This window comes from Festucalex cinctus, chromosome 1, assembly GCF_051991245.1.
Source record: "Festucalex cinctus isolate MCC-2025b chromosome 1, RoL_Fcin_1.0, whole genome shotgun sequence".
NCBI lineage: Eukaryota > Metazoa > Chordata > Actinopteri > Syngnathiformes > Syngnathidae > Festucalex > Festucalex cinctus.
Genome location: NC_135411.1, coordinates 11,463,920 through 11,485,768, shown reverse-complemented (window position 1 = coordinate 11,485,768; position 21,849 = coordinate 11,463,920). Strand labels below are relative to the sequence as shown.

At 39.1% G+C, this 21,849-nt stretch overlaps 2 protein-coding genes across 2 annotated transcripts; one reads left to right on the top strand and one right to left on the bottom strand.

Moving 5' to 3' along the window:
• Positions 1 to 937: 937 nt before the first annotated feature.
• On the bottom strand, positions 938 to 4,719 carry eif3f (eukaryotic translation initiation factor 3, subunit F). The gene is made up of 7 exons (XM_077516249.1): positions 4,554 to 4,719; positions 4,188 to 4,258; positions 3,894 to 4,111; positions 3,724 to 3,815; positions 2,604 to 2,740; positions 1,203 to 1,316; positions 938 to 1,088 (listed from the first exon to the last, which is right to left on the bottom strand). The coding sequence occupies exons 1-7, from the start codon at positions 4,663 to 4,665 to the stop codon at positions 1,011 to 1,013; spliced, it is 822 nt and encodes a 273-aa protein (XP_077372375.1). The 5' UTR covers positions 4,666 to 4,719; the 3' UTR covers positions 938 to 1,010.
• Positions 4,720 to 4,724: 5 nt separating this feature from the next.
• Positions 4,725 to 21,748, top strand: kcnj9 (potassium inwardly rectifying channel subfamily J member 9). Its single transcript, XM_077516236.1, has 9 exons — positions 4,725 to 4,880; positions 5,002 to 5,300; positions 6,330 to 6,702; positions 10,059 to 10,272; positions 13,713 to 13,914; positions 15,954 to 16,146; positions 17,434 to 17,631; positions 19,622 to 19,752; positions 20,635 to 21,748. The coding sequence occupies exons 3-9, from the start codon at positions 6,417 to 6,419 to the stop codon at positions 20,902 to 20,904; spliced, it is 1,494 nt and encodes a 497-aa protein (XP_077372362.1). The 5' UTR covers positions 4,725 to 4,880; positions 5,002 to 5,300; positions 6,330 to 6,416; the 3' UTR covers positions 20,905 to 21,748.
• Positions 21,749 to 21,849: the final 101 nt, after the last annotated feature.

Sequence of the window (21,849 nt, the reverse complement as noted above, 5' to 3'; positions counted from 1 at the left end):
AAACGGCCATTTGAGCTAATATGTGAGTAAACTGATAAAATAGAATAAACAGACAACCAGCGTTGTTTACTTCTAGCTGCACTTCGTTGCCTCCCGTGGTTGTTTTTGCCTCCAGTAAACACTGTGACGTCATCGTGACGCAGGCCATGAAGGGGTCCATTGAAGCAATTAAGTTGGCTCTTTTTAGAGTAAAGTTGCATAGTCGGCTAGCCTAGCACATGTGCACACAACGGTGCTTTATGTGTCCCTCAGTCCTGACCACCAGGTGGCGGTGTCGAACAGCATGGAAATCGCCTTCCGGCATGCGGAGACGTTGAATGCATACCAAAAGGACATGTAGTTCAGTTCTGCTGTCGTTTTGTCTACTCAAAACTTTACAAACTACAATAAAGAAAAAAATGAAAGGTGTATTCAAGGATCTTTGGTCGCCGCATCTTCCGGGTGGATCATCTTAACGATTGGTTCTCGACCCCGTCAATCAAGCTGCCGGAACGACGTCGTGCGTGCTCGTCCCTCCTAGCTGCGCATGTGCACATTGTAGCATGTAGACGCTAAGCTTCGGATTCACTCATTCATTGTTGTAGCTCCCCCCGACCACACCGCATACTTTGAAAATGAAAGTCGCAAGAGGTCATCCATCTATGAAGTGAGGCCGGCTACAGAGACTGATGAAGATGATGAAGAAGATAAGCCCCGCCCCCCGCGGATGAGCAGGAGAGCTGGTAGGATGGTTTGCTGCATGCGTATTTTTTAAGAAGTGACAAACGGACGTTTGGCTTCTATTATTCTCTTATTTGTCTTCTTTACTATTTATCCCATGTTGTAACTAAGTTTTCACTTTGAAAGCGGTGGAGCCAATTACTGTAGAGGGCGCCAGAGTTTACAGTGACATCAGTGATCACATTGCACAAATGACTCCCAAAAGATGCTCGAAAGGTAATGGACTTTGAATATTTCGCTTTTATTCATTTGAGAAAAAGAAAATTTTTACACAAAAATTAAATGGCGCCTCAGAGCAGCACCAGCTTCTCGTTTAGGGCGATCTGTGCTTGGGTGAGGTTGGACAGGTAGGTCACCATCAGGAGGTCCTGCGAGGAAACATTTGACATGGCAATTACTTGTCGTGCTGCTTTATCCTTTTCTATGAGAAAAAACAACAACTCAAATCCGTGAACCATCCTTAAAAAGAAAGACCAACGTACGTTGATGTTAGAGTTGATCATATTCTCAAAGTCCTCCGCTGAGATGGTGGGCACCTTGTTGACCAGGTCCATCAGGAAGCGTCCCACGCTGTTGTCCGCTGTCACCTTGCCAGACTGTGATGGATCAAGTGGTCACATTTAGCAGAATGCTAACACTGAATTCTAGGAAGTACGCCTCCTTCCTGAACTATGTGCCCTCTAATTTATTTTATTTTTTTTATGGTGGACACAGGGCTATTCAAAAATTTTGAATTTCAGAATTCAATTCGATGGATGATTTTCAATTGGAATTGACTCCACCCCACGGGATGTTGAATTGAATTCAAGTTTGGATTTCAGAAAGTGGAAGTGAATTCAACTGAATTGATAGAAACTAATCATCTCATCACTTATCAGTGAGAATGAGACTGTATATTTGCCAATATGTTTGGCCAGGGATTTTAAAATACTTTGATAAATGGAAAGTATTCTGTGTGCTGATCTACCTTGAAGAAATTTCAAAGTTTTTAACAACTTTAATTATCTGTTTAATCTAAGTAGACTTTTAATGTTAATAAACAATTACTACACTTTACTATTTACTTTAAGTATTGTGTACAAAGTCCTTACAATAATATTTATATGAAATTCATGTTGTAAATAGGCTTATACTGTAAAGCGTCATTGTTAAATGCACCATGATTTTTTTATTTTTTTTTTTCATGGAGTTTGACTTCTACTTCCTGTAATTCAATTCAAATATCAAACCACCTCAACTTAAATTCAAAAAACTAATTGGAATTAATTTCCCACAGCCCTGGTGGACTATATAGTTAAGTCATCAATTAAATGGAAAACAGGTTTTGAACACTAACCCAGGAACACAATCACTTATATTTCATAATTACAACTTGCTCGCTCCACTTGAGGTGGTGGGCCTAAATATTTAAATTCTAAAATATTGTTTGGACACCACATTTTTTCTAAATTAATACAAAGAACTTTATGTCCATCCTTGTGATGTCTTACTTTGTCTGCATTGCTTCATGGGATATATATATATATATATATATTTTTTTTTTTAATCATCGGTTCCCTATTTTTCAAAATGCATTGTGAGATAAACTGAGGATATTATATAGGGGATAACTAACCATCCATCCATTCATTATCTTAACCATTTGCTCCACACAGGGGTCACGGGAGTGCTGGAGCCTATCCCAGCTGGCTTCAGGCAATAGGCGGGGTACACCCTGAAATGTTTGCCAGCCAATCGCAGATAGGGGATAACCTATACTACAATATGGCGACCTTGCTATAGGTCACTATATAGCGGGTAGTGAGAGATTCCAGTCACAGCCTACATCAAATTTGCCAAAGTACAAGACGGAGGCGATTAACAAAATGTCTGCAGAGACTCACTAGCACGTCCTCGATGTATGCCAGCACAGTGGTCAGCATGTCCTGGACACGGGCAGCCGAGCCGGCCACCTGGGAGAGGTCGGATGTCAGGCCCTTGGTGCGACTGGGAGCGATGCGTGTCCTTTGCAGTAGGTCCACTTAATAAGACAAACAAAAACAATATATAAACTAGGGGTGTGAATTGCCTAGTACCTGACGATTCAATCCGTATCACGATTCATAGGTCACGATTCAATTCGATACCGATTAATCCCGATATGAATTTATAAGTGGATTGTTGCGATTTTTTACTCAAATTTAGAAAATATCATTCAGTAAACTTGTACATGTACACTGTAAGATTTGTATGAAAATGTATTATTTATTGATCTGAAACTTCAGTCTTATAACTGTAAGCCACTGTATTTAACAAACAGGTTGTAACATTTTTCATGTTTGAACAGCGTTGAAATAAAATATTAAGGCTTAATGTTCCATTAATATAACATTCTTCCATGCTTAAGGTGTGAAAATTAGACGGTTTGTTGAATATTTTTCCATCAAAAATAGATGTTAAAAAATTGATTTGGCTGTATATTGAATCGATTCGAGAATTGCGTGCTGTAATATCGCCGAATCGATTTTTTTTAACACCCCTAATATAAACACTGAATAGGGTTTTTGGTAACCAAGAAATCTTATATGTTCTATTCTTCTTCACTAGGCTAAACACAGATTTTCTGATTATTATTGCATTTGTGAAATATGAATTAAGCAGAAAAATCCTCTCGTAGTTCTCAATCTCATGGGGTCGGCCATTTTGTCACTTGTTGCCAACTGAAAATAACATCACAGTTGCTCAGGGCTCAGGTAGCAACGGCTCACTTGTTTTCTGATGCTGAACCGTGATTGGTCTTTACCCGATTCCTGAGCAACTGTTTTGTCATTTTAACTCGGCAGCATTTGGCAAAATGGCCACTCCCTGAGATGGCTAGTGGGCGAGTGGGTTTTGCAGTTTAACCCATTATCCACAAACACCTTATTAATTAGAAACTCATTTTGACTAGTGAGGCTGCTTATCGTCCAAGCCGATTATTGACTATATGGAAACATTGACATTGAAGAGTGTTTCCTTCCTTACCGCCTATTCTCTCCGTGTCATAGTAGATGTATTTGACTGTGAGTGGGGTAAACATCACGCCAACCGTCTTCCCGGGCACGCCCATCTGTGCACTGCGTAAGAGTTGGAATATCAACATGTGGTTGTTTGCACAAAACGAACAAGGAAAAAAAAATGGCGGTGAGACAGACCTGACGTAGGCGCGGATGTTCATCTTGCCGCTCTGCAGGGCCGTGTCTGCGGTTAGGTGGATAGGGTTGGTGGCCTCACGGCTGTAATATTCGTGGATGAGCACCGAGTGCTCAGTGATGTCGAAGCCCGTGGCGTACCAGCCGATGATAACCTCAGTGGGCGATACGCGCTTGTGGAGCTCGTACATGTTCTTGGCAAACTCCATGTCCACGGCGACCTGAGGACAAAGACGCAATCAACCACCTCTGTTTTCACCAGATATACTGTTGCCATTAACAACATGAACAACGCACCTCATCTTCAGACTCATTGTGGGGGACAGAGAAGCAGTTGGTCACCTCTATCGAGTGCTTGTCGATGGTACCTAAAGGGAGGAAAACACACGTTATAGCCACGTAAACGTTTAAGATAACTATTGTTAGCCACAGTACAGCTAGCAACCACATCGAGAACGACACAAACCTGATATTAATCGTCCAATATGACTTTACCTCACCAAGTAATGTTTACGAGTAAATGACCATATTAAACAGCTGATTGGTTCAAGCGACGCTCTCGGTGTAGGTGGTACGCACGCGTTAGCAGCATCCATGCTAACACGAACCACGATAAGCACAAAGAGACTAAATGGGCCTTTGAGCAATAAAATGGCTTCTTACCCAAAAGGGTGCCAATCACGCGACTCGCGCCCTCATTTCGCCGCTCGTACGAGTCGCAAATTGAGGCCAGGACAACGGGATGAACCTTCACAACCGGCCCGAACACCGACATTTTGAGGAAAAAGGAAGGAAGAACGTTTTCATCGCACACTTCCGCTAACCGCTTTGCATTAGCGTTATACTGCCAACTACTGGTTCGGGGTGTATATTACAGGAGCAAATGTATCATTTTTAATTTTGTACATAAATGGTAAATGGTAATACATGTTCTGTTTTGTAATAATTTAGTGTCTGCTAGTTGGCTTGTATTAGCGTTTCGTCTAAAACGTAGGTTTCCACACATTTTTTAAATCGTTTCCTTTTTTATTTAATTTTTAACGGCATACTTTTGAACGTGCGAAGGTGTTAAATGTACAAGCTGTTAAAGAAATGACAATTGTAATTTCAGCACAATTCACCAAGGCAAGGCTAAAAGGCTCAGTGCGATGGGGCAGGGCTGACAACACCTGACCGCCTCCATCGCATCCACGCACGGCGGAAGACTCCGCCACCACACGGCCACCCGGAGACGCTAGCCTCCGAAAGACGGACGTGCAAGGACCATTTTCAGGGTTGAGGAGCTCTTCTTTTGTCCTCTCGGTCCTGGAGGATCCACCGGATCGATGCCGAAAATGGACCGGCGCGTCGAACCACCGTTCTACACGAAGAATACCCACATTCTTCTTCAAATGACGTTAAACTAATCAGGTGAGATATTTCAGTATTTTAATAAACAACCACTTTGGTTGACCGTTGCTTGGGTACCTCGTTCACCAATGTGGCCAATTTGTGATCGTGCGTCATTGTGATTGTCTCTGATCAGCCTCACGATGGACGCACAGCAACATGAATCTTTTGTATTGTGCGAATAGACTCATTATTCGTAATAATAATAATAATAATAATAATAATAAGAGATCATCTTTGAAACAGCAGGCCCTGCTGCGTGCATTATGTAAGACACCTGAGACAGCTTGCCTGTGATACAGCAATGCACATTAAAATAGCACACACGCACTATAATAAATGACACACACGCACGCACACTAATAATAATAATAATAATAATAATAATAATAATAATAATAAACAAATCAGTAACATAAATATTGCTGTTCAAAATGGCATCATGCCTGACTTGCAGCATGCTCGTGTTACTTTAAAAACAGTTTTGGTTAATATTGTGTTAGTGAAATATGAGTTAAGCAGCAAAAATCCATCTCAGGGGGGGGCGTCCATTTTGCCACAGGCTGTTGACTGAAGATGACATCAGTTTTGCGCAGGTCTCAGGTGGCAGCCAGTCACAGTTCAGCTTCAGAAAACGGATGAGCTGTGATTGGTCGTCACCTGAGCCCGTGTGATGTCATCTTCAGTCAACAGCAAGTGGCAAAAATGGCCGCCCCGTGAGATGGATACAAATGGCTGGATTTTGCTTCATAACTCATATTCCACAAATATATTAACTAGAATGTCATTTTTAGACTAGTGAGGTCACATTTATTATTGTCAAGAAATGTTTAAGGTTGACTTCCGCTTTCTGAAGCTATTTTGAGGGTGCAGGCAAACATTGTCAGCCTCTACACGTTGTTGGCATCGTTCCAGAAATCTTTCTTCGAGTTGTAGGCATAGCTTTGACGCTAAGATTTTGTTTTTCTTTGTTTTGAAACGAACGAGTCAGTCATTGTGATTGAACAATAGCCTGACCTGTACCTGCATGTTTTCCTTCTCATGTTTCAGCAAACAAATGGTAGTACAACAAACATCCAGTGGACAGAGTGAGCCAAAGTGACATTTCAATAACACAATCACACACACGCAAGTATTATGGCTGTGGAGAATTCCGTCCTGCCCCCGCGTCCGGACTCGCTCTCACTGCCTGTGGACAACAAGCCGGAAGGGGAGCCGGAGGCGGTCACCGAGGCTCCCGTGCCCCCTGCCGACGGCTGTGGTGTCTTCAACGTGTCTGAGGAGCTAGGCCACGTGGTCACCACCGAGGCGGCCAAGGGGAACCGGTCGTTCCGATCCAAGATGGCAGAGCGGGAGGCCACAGTCAATCAGACCAGGAAGAAACCCCAAGGGCAGGAGAAGGAGAGAGGGCGATTCGGATGGGGTAAGGGATCTTCAGGTCGTTTGGTCTGGCTACATCACAGTGGAGTTAAGATGTTAGATTTTCATGTTTTATGGCCCGTTATGAAATTTCACCACCATGTCCTGCCTATCACATGAATGAAAACTCAAATTCTTGGCAGTTGTCATCACCCATCTAGCTTGTCGTTCTAATGTAGTAACAATTGGGCAAAATCTCTCAGAAAAGTTAAACTTGGTAAGACTCCTGGAAATCGCTAAATTAGCCACTATAAACTAAAATCATAGATTTCCTGTATCTTTTCAGGATTATTATTATTATTTTTTTTTACATTTTTGTTGGTGTACTCATGCCGAACAAATTTAATGTTTCTCAGTGAAATATTTGATCTGATAAATAAATAAAGATAACTTGACTTGACTTGACTTGACTTGACTTGACTTGACTTGACTTGACTTGGCTTGGCTTGGCTTGGCTTGGCTTGGCTTGACTTGACCTGACCTTGTAGAACTTATTTAGGGTTTCTTACTACAGTCTTCCCTCGCTATAACGCGGTTCACTTTTCGCGGTCTCACTGTATCGCAGATTTTTTTTTTAAGTGCAATTTTGCATATTTTTTTTTACAGTAATATACCCATTTTAAAAAAATTATGAAGGTTTGAACATTGTCAATGTTTGAACAAGAGAGAAATGTGAGAACATGTAAATGCCTCAATGAGAAAAGTGTATAAATTGTGCGGTCGGGGATTTTAGAGCCTTAAAACATTTATAAGAGTTGTAAAACATAAAGCTCACTACTTCGCGGATTTCAATTATTGCGGGTATTTTTTGGAACCTAACCCCAGCGGAAAACGAGGGAACACTGTAATTACTTCGCTGCCAAGCTTGGCTACAGGCAATTACGAAAACAAAAGTTTGACAATTTAGTGTCAGCCGTTTGTCTGCTTCAAATTTGGTATGATTCGACAAACTTTTTAGGGCAAGTCTGTCTTTGAAGGGCCTCTAGGAATATGACCCCAAAATGGAAGACTTCCCATGTGTTTTTTATTTTTATTTTTGGTATAGCTTCTTGATACTTTTCATGGAACTACTCATGAGAGACATGCCTGCCTACTTTTTTTTTTTTTTTTAATTGTTTAGTGAAAAATTAGATCTGGTTTTGACCTTGTGGAGCTGACTTAACCCTTAGGCATTATTGTGACCGGTTTTCAGCTTTTTGATGGTTCTGACCAAGTCATTTCAAAATAAGATCCTGCCCAGGGGTAGTGGAAGCCCCCCCCCCCAAAAAAAAAATCTTTACAATAATATGTTCTCGTTTAAATATGGTATTATGGTTAATATTGCATTAGTGGAATATAAACTAAGCAAAATCTAGCAGTTTTTATAAATATCAGATGACTGCCATTTTATCACTTGCTGTCGAGTGAAAATGACATCACAGTTGCTCAGGTCTCAAGTAACAACCAATCACAGCTGAGCTCCAGAAAACAGGTGAGCTGAGATTGTGATTGGTCATTGCCTGTGCAACTGTGATGTCATCTTCAGACAGAAAGTGGCTAAATGGCCGCCCCCCCTCGGAAAGCTAAAAATGGCTAGATTTTGCTGCATGAATGAATGTCATGTTTAGACTAGTGAGGTCACATATTTCTTCTTCTTCTTCTTATTATTATTATTATTATTATTAAGACATTTTTAAGGTTGACTTCCTCTTTAAGTGTTTTGTGTTTCATTGTGAGTTTACTTTTAGTTTTATGCATTTATATCATTTATGACTATTTAACATTTTCCAGATGTCTTGTGTAAAGGCCTTTTCACACTGCACTTGTTTTTCTTGGTGCTCACAGTGGCAGGGCGCATGGACAATGGCACTTTGGGGCAAGCTCGCCCATATTTGGAAGTGTTAAGCCTACCAGGAAGTACCATGGATGTTTTCCTTCTGGGAGATCTATTGCTGTTAGCACTCGGATGTCAATCGTCCTGTGACGGCAAATGGCCACCTTGCACGTTGTGATGCAGCATTGTGTTCTGTCGTCGTGGACCTTACAGCACATACGCAATGAATCTATCATCGACGACGCATTGTGCTCTACTAAGTGCAGTATGAAAATGCTTTAAAGCAATGCTAGATAAGATTTGAACCTTCAATTTATATTTTCATAATTCTGCTGATGAATCATTGACTTACCAGCTAGATTAATGAAACCTTTGTCATGGCCTAAGGGGGTCTGTATCATTTTTACTGGCACTAAAGAACTGTGAGGTGGATGTTGTGAACTCTGCCACACACAAAAAAAATACATGCGTGCAGACTCCCTTACAGCATACGTCCTTTCCCGAGTCGTTCCAGAAGGAAGTCGAGTCTTTACCGTTATCCTGCTGCAAAAACCCCAAGTAACAGAGATTTAGGGAAAGATGGGAAATGTGGTTCTTTCAAGTGAAAATAAAGGGAAAACAATTCCGCTTTTGTCTAAAGGTGTCCCCATAATCAACAAAAAACAAATTCTCATTTGTTTTGCTTTAAGTGGTTTAAATCTGGTAGCAACCGGACAAAATCTTCAGGAGTTTGTTTTGGAAGCCAAAAATGACTCCAGTCTGAAAACAAAATGTTCGTCAGCTAGTGATAGACAAGCCCACTAAATTTCATGTTGCTTAACGAACATTTGGTCTGGTTCAAACCTTGTGGCGCTTGTAATTAGCGTTCCATGCTCATGTTCAAGTCATTAACCCATTCACTCGCAGCCATTTTCACTGAAGCAACCCCCTTCGCTCCCGGCTGTTTTACTGGATTTTGACTGATTTTGCAAGGCCCACGGAATACTCCGTTCTATTAAAAACATGGAACCTACCAAAATAAAGATTAGAGTCTCTTCTTTCATCGGGAAAAAAAGTATCTTTCTATCTGTTTCCGTTTCGCAACAATCACCATTAGAAAATAGTTAAGTTTCATCATTATTCACAAATCTGCTTAGAATTGTGGGGAAACAGCTTGTTTTCGTCATAGCCCTGGTTGAGCTTTTATACTCTGCTGCCAACTGGTGGCCTTTTTTTTTGTAATTACAACAATTTTTTTCACCCATACTCTGTAGTTGAGAGCCTGTATCAAAACCTTTTGTATGCTCTAGCACAAAAAAACCTAAAAAAAAAAAAAAAAAAACGTATAAAATACGTCTTTGGGACACTTAATACATTTAAAATAGAACATATTTATACGTTTTTGGGACCAAATGTGTTTTAACAGTCATCTTACATAGCATGAGTACAAGTTTTAATTTAGACTCGTTCATGTTAGCAAAATTAGCTAAATTCATATTGCTACTGGTTTTGGGGGAACCAATTATGTGGGTCGTGTGTAAGTGTGACTCTTGGTATCTTTGTGCCAGCTCGTGCGCGCCGCAAGAGACAGCGCTACGTGGAGAAGAACGGCCGCTGCAACGTGCAGCACGGCAACATGCGGGAGACGTACCGCTACCTGACCGACATCTTCACCACTCTGGTGGATCTCAACTGGCGCTGCTCGCTCTTCGTCTTTGTCATGGCCTATGCCGTCACGTGGCTCTTCTTCGGCGCCATCTGGTACCTCATCGCGTACTGCAGGTGAGCGTTGCCCTTCATCCATTTAGTTCATTAGCCTTTTGTCTCATAAGGCTTTTTTATGTTTGTTTGTTTGTTTGTTTGTTTGTTTTTTCAAATTCACTCATTTTGGTTTAAAGTTACAATTCTTATACTTATAATTTGCTGACATAGGCCAGCTTGTAGCACTAGCACTCACCACAAATATTCTGAGATGGGCTCCAGCTTGCCTGCATCATCAGTTACGACAAGCGTTATACAAAATGGATGCTTAAAATGAACATTTCATGTTAAAAAGTAGAATTCTCATGATTAAAATTCAAATTGTTCATTAAAAATGAACCCTTTTACAGTTGTGACTAAAATTAAGTATGAAAAGACCCTTTTTTACATTCAAAATGAGACATTCTACTTTAAAATCGAACATTGTACATTAAATTTTACATGACACTAAATTAGGTTTTACATTTATATCAGTTTTGATTCAAGATTAACTTTTTGCATTTCAAATTAAATCTAATACACTTAAAATTGCATATATTTGAATTTTTATAATTAAAAACTCAGTTTACGGTGAAAATGTTTGTGCTTTTTGCACTTAAAATAAAATAAAACATTAAAAATGACACTTTTATGCTTGAAATTAAAATTGTAAGGACATTTAAAAAATATATGTATATAAATGTTGATCTATACACAAAGAAATTAAATTTGAAACTACCATAGTTTTTACATTTAATTCATATTTTTTGTTTAAAGTAAAACTTATTGAAAAACACAAATTTGTTTAAAGTGCAACTTTGTCAAAAATGAAAAATGATAAATTTGTGATGTAAAAAAAGCATTTTTAATTCTGACATTTGAAATATTTCAGAAATTTACATGGTAAATTCATTAATAATGTCCAATTGCACTGCATCATAGTGAGCTGTGTTCCCACTATTATAAATCTCATTTAGCTAAATTGTGTAATTAAATTGCTCTTACGATACAATGTTATAAATAACTCAAAAGTACTTTACTTATGACACCTTGCCAACAATATTTATAACGTTTTATTTTCTGCTGTGCTGCTCAAAATGCTAATTGGCACACTATTTGTCTTGAAGACAATTAGGTAATTATTTAGCGGGCATTAGCGATGGCGTACAAAGCTGCTCTGTACTCGCCTTGTGGCGTCTTATTTATTGCCAGACACGACTAATGGAGCGCCCAATCCGGCACTTGGCGGGACGTCAATACAACACAAGCGCATCTTTTAATTAAACGACCACGGCGACTGCGTCACCTCCTTTGAACCTTTCGGCATCGGGGCCTCTGAGGCGTTTCTGCAGAGAATGCTGAAAAGATAAAGAAAAACGATGACGAAGCAGTTATGGCATTACGGCCACGTGTCACTTCCTGCAGGAGCCGGGCTCTAATTATCTAAGGGGCCCGCCTCGTAAAATCTTGACCTTATCTTCTCAATGGAGGGCCAACGCCAGCACTTCCTCGGTTTACAGACATCACTTCATATAAAAGACATGGATGGTATAAATTAGCACCACTTGAATGGATTGATTAGCATCCTCCTTTTTCCGGTTAATCAGTTATTTTAGCTAGTAGTCCTAATGGTGTTGCATTGTGACTGCAGAACACAATAAAGCTCTGTTGAATTTGACTTGTACTGAGGCACACATCCGCAGCTGTGAGGAGCTTCACTTTCACGCAGACAGTTCAACATAACTTTTGGACAGGTTTTGTTTGGTGTGTTGGCTGGTTAATTTAACGTCGTTCGTGGTCGGAGAACCATGTTAAGCCCCTTTCACACTGCTCATCAAAGCCAGATCTTTCTGGTTTTGCTGCTTAGCGTGAAAGGCACTAATACAGAAGGCAGGGACGTGCGGTCTGGGTAGGCAGTGCCGCACTGCTGCCCCCTAGTCTTCTTTCCTGTCCTCTGCATGTGAAGAGTTAAAAAAAAAAACAGCAACTTTTGATTACATTGTATTATGTTACATTTTAGTTCTATGGTCCGTGCTTTATTGATTTTCTTTTTGAACTGGCCATGTAAACACGTGCAAAAACCCGAACATGCTCTTATTTGGGGTCTATAACTCTTTGACCGCCAAAAACATTTAATAACGTTTAGTGAAATCACGTTGTATGCCGCCATAAACGTTTAGTGACGTCAACTACTTTTTTTTTTTTTTGACTATATCAGTGGTCAGTGCAACGTCCAAGTGCAGCGCAGCCGGGTCAATGAGTTGTGAAATCAAAAACACCCACTAACTATGGCCAGCAGATGGCAGCATTGTATCTCTTTTCAATGGGCTGCCGGTGTATGGAATTACTCAACTCAGCTCAAGTTTATTTAACCTCGCAGCGGTAGCTGCTCGGGCCCTAACTAGAGCTGCGAATTACAATGAAACATGACACAATCTGATGAAATAGAACGTTTTACAAGGCTGACGTGAACGATCAAAGCCTTTTGTAATATTAAACCTAATTTGACGGAGCATCACTAAACAAAAAATATTAGTATCAAAGTCACTGTTGTGGAGACAATGTATCTTTTTCTTTTCAATTTTTGCTCAATGTCACTCAAATGACCTATTTTCAAATGGTGATTATTAAAGAACGGAATAAGGTAGAAACATACTTTTTTTCTAATGAAAGAATGGAATGCGATCTTTCATGTGGTACCCATGTTGTATATGTAGCAAAAGAACACAATATTCTGTTTGCTTCGAAAAATGAGTTCAAATGCTCGAAATCCGCTGGCATTGGGGGTTGTTTTTTGATAACGTGTGGCAGTAAAAGAGTTAAAAGCCCGTATAAGATGCCTGGGTTGCACTTTCGTAACCGGAATTTTTGTCCATATAAACACATTCGGAATACAGTACCTCAATTAAACAAGGCATTCCTTTGCCTTCTGTACAGGTTGTATTCTTCTTCTTCTTTACTTATTTCTATTTGCAAGGAATCTTGGCCTTGGTAGTACAGGAACGATTCGTATGAGCGACGCTGTCCCACTCGCTAAATGAATCTCGCTTGAATACATTGATTTCTTTGCAGCATTTTCTCTCTATATGGTGAAAATTCCACAGTGTGTATCTATCCATCCATCTAATTTCTTAACCGCTTACTCCTCACAAGGGTCACGGGGGTGCTGGAGCCTATCCCAGAGGTATCAGGCAGTAGGCGGGGTAGACCCTGAACTGGTTGCCAGCCAATTGTAGAGTGTGTATCTATACACACATATATGTATATAAGTTTGCACTTCTGGCGTACAACCCAAAAAGCAAGGAGGAAACTGCCTACTTTAATTAGATTGGCGAGCAACATGAATATAATGCCTTTTATCGACCGTAGAAAAGTAGAAATGACATCTATATGCGTAATGACGTTGTCACGCTGTCCATCGGATTTCCCAATTTAGCGCAATGACCCCGGTATTTTCGATTTGCTGCCATCACCGTCCTCAGGGGCGATCTGGACCACCTGGAGGACGAGACGTGGACACCGTGCGTCAACAATGTCAATGGCTTCATTTCGGCCTTCCTCTTCTCCATCGAGACGGAGACCACCATCGGCTACGGCCACCGCGTCATCACCGACCAGTGTCCCGTCGGCACTATGCTGTTGCTGCTGCAGGCCATCCTGGGTTCCATGGTCAACGCCTTCATGGTGAGCATGTGCTATATTTGATAATACATTTTGTTTTATTTATTGCACTGCTTTGGATGATGTAAATCCTGATTTGCAATGCATACTTAATACATTTGTTGCAATGACTACCACTACTTCTTCTGCTTCATTTCTTCTACTCTCTTTTGGCGGTTGGCAAATACTTTTGGTGCATTACCGCCACTTTTTTAGCATGCTATCAAGAAGGTCGCTACCAGTGGTAATGAATGACTTCTTCTTCTTCTTCTTCTTCTTCTTCTTCTTCTTCTTCTTCTTCTTCTTCTTCTTCTTCTTCTTCTTCTTCTTCTTCATTTTCTTCTTCATCTTCTTCTTTTTCTTCTTCATCTTCTTCACCTTCTTTTTCTTCTTCTCCTCTCTCCTTCCTCTTCGTCTTCTTCTTCACCTTTTCTTTACTGGACCAGTATCTTCTTTTGGACTAAATTCCTCACTTTTTTTTTTCTTCCTGTTTTGTTTTGTTTTGTTTTGTTTGTTTACTGTTGTTCAACTGCGAAGTGTATAGTTTGTGACAAAGTGTGCCTTAATTGTTTGTAATTTCAATGATTAATAAAAAAAAACAAAAAAAAAAAAACTTCTTCTTCTTCCCCTTCTTCTTCTTCCTCTTCTTCTTCTTCTTCTTCTTCACCTTATTTGTCTTCTTCTTCTTTTTCGTCTTCTTCTTCTTCTTCTTCTTCTTCTAATACTTTCTTGTTCTTCTCATACTTTCTTCTTCTTCTAGTACTTTTTTTAATGAAGCTTCTTCTTCTTCTTCTTCCTCTACTACTACTACTAATACCTTCTTCTTCTTCTACTACTACTAATACCTTCTTCTTCTTCTTCTTCTTCTTCTTCTTCTTCTTCTTCTACTACTAATACCTTCTTCTTCTTCTTCTTCTTCTTCTAATACTTTTTAATGAAGCTTCTTCTTCTTCTTCTACTACTACTAATACTGTCTTCTTCTTGTTCTTCTGCTTTTTCTACTACTACTACTAATACCTTCTTCTTCTTCTTCTTCTTCTTCTTCTAATACTTTTTTAATGACGCTTCTTCTTCTTCTTCTTCTTCTTCTTCTTCTTCTTCTTTTTATTATTATTATTATTATTATTATTATTATTATTATTATCCATCCATCCATTTTCTTGACCGCTTATTCCTCACAAGGGTCGCTGGCGCCTATCTCAGCTGGCTCTGAGCACTAGGCAGGGGACACCCTGGACTGGTCGCCAGCCAATCGCAGGGCACACAGAGACAAACAACCATCCACACTCACACGCACACCTAGGGACAATTCGGAGCGCCCAATTAACCTGCCATGCATGTCTTTGGAATGTGGGAGGAGACCGGAGTACCCGGAGAACATTATTATTATTATTATTATTATTATTATTATTATTATTATTATTATTATTATTATTATTATTATTATTATACTTTTTTTTCTTGTATTAATTCCAAAGTCAACAAACATACAAATCAAACTGAGCACACAAAACAGAACCGGGCTGTCGAACAAGACAATACTTTCTTTTGGTACTATATGTATTTTCTTTTGATAATACCATCAGTTTTCTGAGCTCTAATTTAAATATACCCAAGTTGTGCTTGAGTATAAGTCGCAGAACAAGCCAAGCCGAGCCAAGCCAGTATAAACTAAATTGTGACTATATTGTGACTTACTTTCTTTTGGTACTATATCTATGTTCTATTTTCTTCCCGCGACCCTTGTGAGGAATAAGCGGTCAGGAAAATGGATGGATGGATCTATTTTCTTTTGATAATACCATCAGTTTTCCGAGCTCTAATTTAAATATACACAAGTTGTGCTTGAGTATAAGTCGCAGAACGAGCCAAGCCAGTAGAAACTAAATTGTGACTTACCGTATAGTCTGAAAAATGTGATATATTACGTCCTGCCACCAGTCTGTCCAATTAACACAGAATCTGCCATGCGTTTCACACCTATACTATGAAACGCGCAGCTTGTGAGTCACATCGATTGTAAGGTTTCTTCCTAACGTAATTTTTATGTGGTGTCGGGGCAGGTGGGCTGCATGTTCGTGAAGATCTCGCAGCCCAACAAGCGGGCCGAGACGCTGGTGTTCTCCAAGCACGCCGTCATCTCGTTACGAGATGACAAGCTGTGCTTGATGTTCCGGGTGGGCGACCTGCGCAGCTCGCACATCGTGGGCGCCAACATGCGGGCCAAGCTCATCAAGTCCAAGCAGACGCAAGAGGGTGAGGCTGCTACCAGGCTGTCATGTAGCTGCCATAATTTTATAATAACGTGTATACAAGTATCACTTCATCACGGTTCACATATAGACCCTTCCAGCTCACGGCACTGCTTAGCTCCCGCGGCGCCTACCGGAGGGCAAACGTCCCATAACAAATGAATTTTGAGAGCTTGATTTTCGGCGAGCGTTTTCGTTAAAAGGTGGCAAATATGTCAAGTGTCACAAAAAAAGCGTCTCAAGTAGGACACTACATTATTGTGAATCATTGAAACCAGTTGATTGATTGATTGATTGATTGATTGATTGATTGATTGATTGATTGATTGATTGATTGATTGATTGATTGATTGATTGAACATATAAACAAAAACAAACAGCAGAGAAACAAAAGTTAAAAAAGAAAAGAAGAAAAGAAAAAACAAAAATCAAACTCATCATAGTTTACATGTTCAAAAGGGAGTAGGAAGAAGTTAAAAACTTATCTAGTCTTACCCCTCATACATTATACATTTAAACTTATTTCATTATTAATACAATACTAGTTTAATATTTTTTTAAATGTTTGAAGCCGCTAGCTACAAAAAAAAAAAAAAGTTGCGTCGTAGTTTCACGCTAGCCACTATGCTAGTCTCTCTTTGAGCCATTAGAGCATCCGTTGGCCGCGCACAAGTTCACCATAGTATTGCTCGCTGATTTATCAACTGTTTGACCTATTTTCTAGCTCACGCTGACTGTTTTCTAATTCACTCGCATTGACGCCCGGCCCCCCACCGCTAGGGGCGCACTTCAGCGTGACGTCACACTGGAAGTGTGTATTGCGGATTCACTCTATCGCGGATTTTTATTTGGGTCCATAACAGCGGCAGCTGCTGGTCATTCAAATGAGAGGAAGCTATTTTATTTATTTTTTTACGGCTCAGACAGATCATCACGCAGTAGCCAAATGTCTTTTTAATGCCAGTTTTTCATGGAGAATGTATATTAGAGATTCATCAGGGTTTTTGAGAATTTTTTTGTTTAAAAAAAAAACAACAAAAAAAAAAAACATACATGTCAGTGGGTGTCAATTATACATGCATGCCCGGTCACGATCCCCCACGAATAGTGGCGGTCCACTGTATACAAAATCGAATGGCAGTACTGTTAGATCTGTTGTTAGTGTGTTGCAGCTTTTTAGAACATCCATTATCTGAACTTCTTTTGCAACATAAAATAAATTCATGCTTATTATAAGCCTGTGGTGGGCTGCGCATTAAAAATGTTTACCTTCTGCGTCCCGTCTTTGAAGGCGAGTTCATCCCCCTGGACCAGACGGACATAAGCGTGGGCTTCGAGACAGGCGACGACCGCCTCTTCCTGGTGTCGCCGCTGGTCATCTCGCACGAGATCGACGCCCGCTCGCCCTTCTGGGACATGTCGCAGGCGCAGCTGGAGAAGGAGGACTTTGAGATTGTGGTCATCCTGGAGGGAATGGTGGAGGCAACAGGTGAGATCAGGCCTTCGAAATTTTGAGAAGGGGAAAGCACGGGGCAGGCTCCAGCTCAAAAGATTTGGCGTAACCACGCTCACTTGCACGCACCCTTAAAATTATGATATGAATAAAAAATGCAGAACAAATGCTTAACCAAAAACAATATACTTGAGGGCAGGGCTGGACTGGCCATCTGGCATACAGGGCAGACGCCCGGTGGGCCAACACCTTTTAATTATTTACTATTTAATTATTTTCCTCTATTTTATCCCAAGAGACTGACCCACAATTTAGAGGGAGTAGCCAATTAATCCATTTACAATATTGACAGCTAACATCAACATCAGTGGCAGAACTAAGTGGAGTCACCCCAGGCCGTTGGGCATATGCTCAAATGCTAGGGCCAATTTTTTTGTGCCAGTCCCGCCCTCCTTGAGGGGAAAACTAATGTAAATGTGTAATTATTACGTCAGACCGCACTTACACTATCTTCCACACTTGTGGGAGTGATTGCTGCTTATGCAATGGACACTCACACATCATTTGAGAGCAGACAATGACTATATTTTTCACAATTTTCACACCTCATTTTGTATACAGTACATGACATTTTTTCTGAAAGAACACATTTTAAAATGCCAACTTTTGAGTTTAAAGTTAAATTTGAAGGAGAAATGATGATACTACATATTGCCATCAAATTTTAATCTCAAGCAAGGATAGAGCGATTATCGGCCAGGCCGATTATCGGTGCAGATATTTGGCATTTTGACAAATATCGGCATCTGCCTTTTTCCAAATCTGAAGGCCAATAAAGCTGGCATCTCAATGAGTGGTGAATGCTTGCAAATATAGTGAATTTGGGGTTTTCGTCAGGATTTGTAAGTTGTTCACAGTTTTTACTTGTTGCAAACATTTTTTGAACATATACAGACACATTTTCACTGTCTGCGAAGATCTTTTGAAACCTTTTATGACCCTGATGAAAACCCCAAATTAGTTACATTTGCATGGATTTGTCGCTCGGTGAGATACAGGGAGCTTTTCATTGATGTGATTTACATTTCCACTTTACTTTATAAAAGATCACTGGGAACTCCCTACACTTTTTATGTTTACAAATTGAAAATGTTAAAATTAAGAAATTATGTTGAATTTTTGGAAAACATTATCTACAGTCGAAAACTTTAGGTATACTTTTACTTGCTTAGTTTTTCATTTAGTTTAACACATGGTGATGATCCTGCAATTTTTATACAAAAAAATAATAGTAAAATTGAAACAAAGCTGTATATTCTTTAGATATTTAAAATTAAAAGAAAAATATTCAAGGTGTGGACATTTTGAAATGTTGTTTTGACAAACATGCAAAATGGCATTTCAACAAAGTTTATTTTTAAAATTTTGACGCTAATATTTTCTCTTTCACTGCAAATGAATATCGGCTCGAAATATCGCTTATCGGCCTCCTTGACTGCTAATAATCAGTATCGGCCCTGAAAAAATTCAGTCTATCACTTATCTTTAGCACCTATGCTCTCCCTCATACACAACCAAAAAAACATTCCAAAAAAAAAACTGGTTTGAAGTGCAAAAAATTTTTTTTTATTGCTATAATTGTTCTTTTATCCACTTGCGTATTGAAATACATAAAAAATAATAATAATAATAACATTGTGGTCATCAAAATTCCAAGTGGTATTAAACCTGCAAAAGATGTGGCCTAGCAAAGCTCTTTAAATTATTGCCTTGCAGAAAAATGGCCCCAAAGAGGATGATAAAAGTTTTGGAGCTATTCTTTGACGCTATGGGGATAAAGACGGCTATTGATTTCCTTGCTCAGCAACTTCCGATGAAGGTTTTTCAGTCGTAACTCTACCGCAGAGAATATTCATAATAAAGGCTCGTCGTCCATCACCCACTGCGTCACTGAAATTGTTCCGTCTTGGCTTTCGGCCCAAAGCGGCTGTGAGTAACACGAGGGCCGTACGCTTCCTGTGTGCAGGCATGACCTGCCAGGCTCGGAGCTCCTACCTGGCTGAGGAGGTGCAATGGGGGCACCGCTTCAGTCCCATGATGTTGCTGGCTGAGGGCTTCTTTGACATTGACTATGGCGCTTTTCATCACACTTTCGAGGTAACTTCTTATTTCTGGTTCCTGATCGTAAAATGGCCGCGTTATGAGCACCGATGCCCGATATTGGTATCGGGTCTCTCCCGTCCCTAATAATAATAAAAATAATAATAATAATAATAATAATAATAATAATAATAATAATAATAATAATAATAATAGTAATTATTATTATTATTATTATTATTATTATTGTTGTTGTTATTATTATGCACAATTATTATTATAATTATAATTATTATAAGAATAATAATTATTACTATTATTATGTAATATATATATAATACATACATATAATAATAATAGAATAATAATAACAACTTATTATTATTATTATTATTATTATTATTACTTTTATTATTTTATAATTATTATATAATATATAATATATAGCATGTAATAATAATAATAATAATCATCATCATCATAATGCACAATTATTATTAGTATGCGTAATAATAATAATAATAATAATAATAATAATAATAATAATTATTATTATTATTATTATTATTCATTTTTGTTATTATGCACAATTATTATGCACGATTATTATTATCATTATATGCTAGATATTATATATTATATAATAACAATAAGTGTAATAAATAATAATAATAATAATAATAATAATAATAATAACTATTATTATGCACAATTATTATTATTATTATTATTATTATTATTATTATTATTATTATTATTATTATTATTATTATTATTAATTATATGCTATATATTATATATTATATAATAACAATAATAATAATAGTAATAATAATAATTATTATTGTGATATTAAGTGACTTTCTTGATGCTTGCCGAACTGATGTCTCATGCTATAGGGCTAAAGTGCTCTTGCTAATCCCCGACATCTCCCTCCAGGTGGACACGCCCTCCTGTTCAGCGCGAGAACTCTCATTGGCTGCCGCCAGGCTGGACGCCCACCTGTACTGGTCCATCTCTAGCCGGCTGGACGAGGAGCCCACCCTCGTCCAGCCGGCCACCAAGGAGCAGCAGGCACCGCCACCCGAAAGCGCCCCGGCCGAAGGGGAGGCGACCACCTTCATTGTCGGCGAGATGACCGACGTCGGCGCACCGCCACCCGCGGTCGGCGAGCCGAACGGCAGCATCCAGTCAGCGTGCGAGGCCTAGATGACAGAATGTTTACAAAGAACTTTCACCATTTTGTTTAGATCTCCACAAGGAGACATTTTGTTTATTTTTATTTTTCTAGCTATCATACGTGGATTTCTCTCCTTTTTGGCCTTTATCACGATTTGAATGAGGCAGGATATTGTACATTGTCTACGTTTGTTCACGTTTAATTAGCCTTTAGATCGTTTAGGAACATCTTTAGAAGAGTGACGTACAACAAACAACCCTGAACATCAACGCCAATGCTGAAGCAAGCTAACTGTTCACTAGTGTGTGATGGTTGTACTTGCATTAATCAGGAGAAACCAAATGTGGAATTAAGTGAATCTGCTTGGCTTTGCTAACATTTTGTTCCTAGCTTCCTGCCCACCGGGGGCGCTGTTTGTTCAAGACATTCCTATCACATCGGGACATAGAGGTGAAAACACAAAGGTGCCTGTAGCGCAGGGATTATATTTGTGGCGTATTCATGGCCATTTCAGTGTGATACGGTGGCCATTAAGGGACAAAAGGACTTGTAAAAAGGACCTTGTTTTGAATCATAATGAAATTTGTGATTGTTCATTCTGAATTATACTTCTACATTACAGTAAACCATATGACACTACAGTGGACCATGTGTCAATGTAATAGAAGGCCATCAGACATTAAACTAACAATCGACACTATGAGGCTATCTGACATTTAGAGTACTGATTAATGTAAAGGGATACCAGTTTGATACATACTTATGAAATATAAATTTTGCCCAATTTACCTTGAGTGATATTATTAAAAAAAAAAGAAGAAAAAAAAAAAGAATATATTTCATCTAGGTAAATATACTGATCATATAAATTATTGTTCACAATAATTAGTATAATAACAAGCACAATAGCACAATAACAAGTTAGGAATATAATTTGCAACACTTTGGGCTCTATAGTGATAGATTTGGCAGAC

Excerpts from the sequence above, each read along its gene's own strand:
- eif3f (XM_077516249.1), bottom strand. The coding sequence starts at position 4,665 with ATGTCGGTGTTCGGGCCGGTTGTGAAGGTTCATCCCGTTGTCCTGGCC. Across the intron at positions 4,259-4,553 it reads CGTGATTGGCACCCTTTTGG|GTACCATCGACAAGCACTCG; the intron begins GTAAGAAGCCAT and ends TCCTCCCTTTAG. Across the intron at positions 3,816-3,893 it reads AACATCCGCGCCTACGTCAG|TGCACAGATGGGCGTGCCCG; the intron begins GTCTGTCTCACC and ends ACTCTTACGCAG.
- kcnj9 (XM_077516236.1), top strand. The coding sequence starts at position 6,417 with ATGGCTGTGGAGAATTCCGTCCTGCCCCCGCGTCCGGACTCGCTCTCA. Across the intron at positions 6,703-10,058 it reads GAGAGGGCGATTCGGATGGG|CTCGTGCGCGCCGCAAGAGA; the intron begins GTAAGGGATCTT and ends TCTTTGTGCCAG. Across the intron at positions 17,632-19,621 it reads GGGAATGGTGGAGGCAACAG|GCATGACCTGCCAGGCTCGG; the intron begins GTGAGATCAGGC and ends TCCTGTGTGCAG.